General features: G+C 28.9%; 1 protein-coding gene across 1 annotated transcript; it reads left to right on the top strand.

The window, feature by feature from the left end:
* The first annotated feature begins 96 nt into the window (after window positions 1–96).
* On the top strand, window positions 97–1,628 carry LOC119677276 (zinc finger BED domain-containing protein 4-like). The gene is made up of 5 exons (XM_038088549.1): window positions 97–100; window positions 278–439; window positions 498–991; window positions 1,054–1,247; window positions 1,349–1,628. Exons 1-5 carry the CDS (start codon window positions 97–99, stop codon window positions 1,626–1,628), a joined length of 1,134 nt encoding a protein of 377 aa, XP_037944477.1.
* The last annotated feature ends 3,032 nt before the right edge of the window (window positions 1,629–4,660 follow it).

Genomic DNA, 4,660 nt, shown 5'->3' with positions numbered 1-4,660 from the left:
AGTAATTATCCGTTACTTTGTATTCGTTACTCAAGAAATACCGGAGTAACGAATACAAACTTTTTATTGTATTCGTTACTTTTACTCATTTTACCAATGAGTAGTATTCGTTTTACCTACTCTTTTGAGTACTTGGTAACGATTACTTTCAACAGCTGTTTTCGCGGTTTAATAACAACTACTATATTCAAAAATTTTGTTCGTTTTCAAATTTATTAAAAATGTGTGAAAATATTAATAATAAAAAAAAGTGAAATTTGGATTCATTTTGAACCAGTAGGAAGTGAAAAAGCTAAATGCAGATTATGTGGAACAAACTATTCAATAAAAGGTGGTTCTACTTCAAATTTGAGAAAGCATTTAAACATTAAGCATCCCACGGTCCTAAGCGCCGTTAAACGGAATCGTGAAGTTGCTTTCCATGAAGTACTTGGCGAAGGTAAAGCAAATTTTATATATAGTTTCACTATGATAAAGCAAGTTCATTTACTATATAGGGAGTAGCAGTACTAACTCACCAACGGTAGTTCCATCAACCCCTGGTTTGGTGGCTGCACCAAGAATAACGCAAACTTCTCTTGAAAGTTTTGTAATGCGACCGTTATCACTCCCACGTCAAATAAAGATTAACAACTTAATTTTGGATGTAATAGTTGAAGATGTACAGCCATTTTCTATTATTAATGACACTGGTTTTCGTAAACTCGTGTTGGGTCTCGAACCATCTTATGTGTTTCCATCAAGAACAACATTTAGTACAATTTTTCTTATGGAAAAATATAATAAAGCGAAAGAATCAATACTGGATATCTTACAAGAAGCTAAAACTATATCATTAACAACAGATATGTGGACTTCTAATGCTAATGAAAGCTATTTGGCTGTGACAGCACATTTCATATCCCAAAATTGGAAATTTAACTCCTGTTTGCTTAGCTGCGTGGAATGTAGGTTCCAGCATACCTCAGAAAATTTGGCAGCAGAAATTAAGGTATATAATTAAGGCAAATAATTTTGGTTTTTATGCTATTTTACAAAACGTAATTCTTACAGCGAATAATAGATGAATGGCGTTTGACTAATAAAATATTTGCTGTAACAACAGACAATGCAGCAAATATTATACGTGCTGTTACTTTGTGTGGATGGTGTCATGTTCCATGCTTCGCTCACACATTAAATTTAATAATTCAAAAAGGCTTAAAAAATATTGAGCATATTAGACTAAAATCAAAAAATATTGCTGAGTACTTTAACCGAAGTACGTTAGCAATACTAAACTTCAAGCGCAACAGAAGTTGTCCTTAAATTCAACAGTTTTAAAATTAAAAAATGATTGCCCAACTAGGTGGAATTCAACCTGTTATATGTTCGATAGGATTATAAAAATAACTGAAGCTATATCCGCTACTATTGGTATTTTACGCATTCCATTGGAGGCCCTAACGGAAAATGATTGCTGTATTATAAAAGAAATTTTAAATATTTTAAAACCATTCGAACAAATTACGACGGAAATGAGCTCAGAAAATAATGTCACTCTATCTAAAGTAATTAATATTGTACGAGCATTGAATGCGGTTGTAACCAAACTTTCTAAGGAAATAACATCAATAGAAGGGAAATAAATGGCTGAAACACTTAAGGACTCTATTTCCACTAGATTTGTTAATTTGGAAGGCAACTCGTTAATGGCGACAGCAACGTTTCTGGACCCCAGGTTTAAAAAAAAAGCCTTTTCAAGTGATATCGCCTTTCAAACTATAAAACAAAGAGTTCAAAGTGAAATAACTGCTCTTATTAATAATAAGAATATATCGAATGAAAGGCTATGCAATGAATCCAGGAGTACTTCAAGAAACGATGACGAGGATTTAGTTTGGCAAGATTTTGATGACTCCTTGGTGGGTAGTCAAACTCAAACTCCAACTGCCTTAGCTATAATCGAGATACGAATGTACTTAGAGGAGCCATTAGTTGATCGAAAATCAAATCCACTTGAATGGTGGAAGCTAGCAAGAACTAGCAAGAAAATATTTATATCAATTCTAGCTACTTCAGTTCCTTCAGAACGAATTTTTTCGAAAAGCGGACAATTAATATCAGACCGGAGAAGCAGGTTAAAAAGCTCAAAAATTCAACAACTCATGTTTTTGAATAAAAACAAAGAATTCTTAAAATAATTTTTATTACTAATATACATACATTATTTCATATATATATATATAAGTGACATTAAGCTCTCTCCCAACATCATTAAATTGAACAAAAAAGAACTTGCTGCGCTAAGCAGGTAAAACCTTTTTTTAGTTAGTAGAAGTTAAGCTTGCATCGTGCAAAGTACTAATAAAGTTTTTATATAAAAAATAAAAAAATCGTTTTTATTAAAAATTGTCACTGGCGCAGTCGGCAGGATGTTTGTTGTAAATAGTGATCATCGCCCACTTCAGTGGCTTCACAACTTAAAAGAACCCAACTCTAAACTGCAAAGGTGGAAATGGAAACTAAATGAATATGATTTCACTGTGAAGTATATTCCAGGGAGAGAAAATCATGTGGCAGATTCTCTGTCACGTATTCAAATTGAAGAATGTAATTTTGATGAAATTCCATCTGATATTGCCACCATTCATTCTACATCAGATAGTCAAAACTTTATCCCAATTGCGGAAAGACCACTCAATGTCTTTAAAAGACAGTTGAGATTAATAAGATCTAATGAAAATAGTACACATGTAGAGCATATATTCAAAAATTGTGTTACCACAATTAAATATATAGAATTAAATACTGAACAAACAAAAGACATTATAAAGTCAATTTTACTAACTAATACCATGGCTATTTTTATGCCAAATAATGAAGACTTTTTAAGATTTCAAAATATTTTCAAAACCTTGGTTTGCAATAGACGTCATAAGATTCTGAGAGCAAGTAAGGAACTGGAAAATATCCCTAATTACACCGACTTTAAAACTAAAATTCTTGAAATCCACTTAGAAGGCTTCATCAAGGAATTGAAAAAATTATATATCAATTCAAGAAAAGATATTATTTTCCTAACTATTTTAAAGAAATTACTAAAATCATCAATGAATGTGATTTGTGCAATCGATGCAAATATGACCACGTTGCAAACAAAATGCCATTTAAAATCACTCCTCCAGTTTACGAAATTTGAGAAAAATATGTGATAGATTTCTGGGAATGGGAAAAAAAACATTTTCTAACATGTATAGATTTGTACTCAAAATTCAGTACAATTGAAGAAGTACAAGCATTAAATTGGCTAGAAACAAAGAGAGCTCTTATTAAAATATTTAACACAATGGGACCTCCTAAAGTATTGAAAATTGACCAAGATCAAGGCATTAATAACGTCAATATCAAAGAATGGTGTAATGAATTAAATATTAAAATAGAAGTTTGTACTGGAAAAACCGGTATAGCAGACATTGAACGTTTCCATAAAACCTTGAATGAAAAACTTAGAATAATTAACACCTCAGATGACAGGGAACTAAAATATGTTCAATTCGAACAATCCGTTTTCACATATAATCACACCATAATACATTCTACTACTGGTCAAACTCCATATAACATATTTTTTAACCGATTACCTCCAGAATTTGACTCACAACTCATTAAAGAAAATAGAATTAACAATTTAAATAAAACACGAAAAGAAAATTCGATAAATATTGGTTTAATCAACGCTGAAAATGTGAGAAAACGTCTTGATAAAACAAAAAATCCATTTAAGCAAGTAGCATTAGTTCGAGCTGATAGTGACAATGAACACTTTTTAGTTAAATTCAAAAACAAGAATATAAGAAAATATAAAAGTCAATTTAAACGAAAAAAAAAAATTTTAAAATAGTCACAAATGAAATTGTATTGTATAAATTTATATCGATTAAAACGAATACTGTTATTATAATCATCTCTTATAAAATATATTTGTAAACTATTAAAATGGATTAAAAAAAAATTAAAATAGATTATATTAATATAATTAACGTATATTTTAAAAAAAAAAAAAGAAGAAAATTTGAAGAAATTAATGTCATAAATGAAATTGTATTTTTTTTTATTATTTTTATATATTGTATTGTATAAATTTATATCAATTAAAACAGATATTATTATTACAACTATCCTTTATAAAATATAATATAAAATATTATAAAATATATGAAATATTATGTGTATTTAACGCAATAGGAATATTGCTTATTTTTAAGGTGGGAGGAGTGACATTAAGCTCTCTCCCAACATCATTAAATTGAACAAAAAAGAACTTGCTGCGCTAAGCAGGTAAAACCTTTTTTTAGTTAGTAGAAGTTAAGCTTGCATCGTGCAAAGTACTAATAAAGTTTTTATATAAAAAATAAAAAAATCGTTTTTATTAAAAATTGTCACTTATATATATATATAATATAATATAATTAAAGCTGTTAAAGCAATCAAACAACGCGTTAAATGTTTTCTTGATATAATATGTTAATATAATATATTATTTATTATTTTTATTATTATTGTTTATTAATTCAATAAATTTATACAGCACTTACAGAAATTATGGAATTTTACTTAAAATCAAAATTTACAATAATATGCAATATAATTTAATATACATGCTTTAAAAAATTCCCCT

This window comes from Teleopsis dalmanni, chromosome 2 (genome assembly GCF_002237135.1).
Source record: "Teleopsis dalmanni isolate 2A chromosome 2, ASM223713v2, whole genome shotgun sequence".
NCBI lineage: Eukaryota > Metazoa > Arthropoda > Insecta > Diptera > Diopsidae > Teleopsis > Teleopsis dalmanni.
The sequence above is the reverse complement of the archived record's forward strand: the minus strand, read 5'-3'. Positions and strand labels throughout refer to the sequence as shown.

What these genes read in the sequence shown, in the direction of transcription:
- LOC119677276 (XM_038088549.1), top strand. An exon ending in CCATGAAGTACTTGGCGAAG is followed by an intron (nt 440 to 497) that starts GTAAAGCAAATT and finishes TTTACTATATAG; the next exon opens with GGAGTAGCAGTACTAACTCA. An exon ending in ATTTGGCAGCAGAAATTAAG is followed by an intron (nt 992 to 1,053) that starts GTATATAATTAA and finishes TAATTCTTACAG; the next exon opens with CGAATAATAGATGAATGGCG.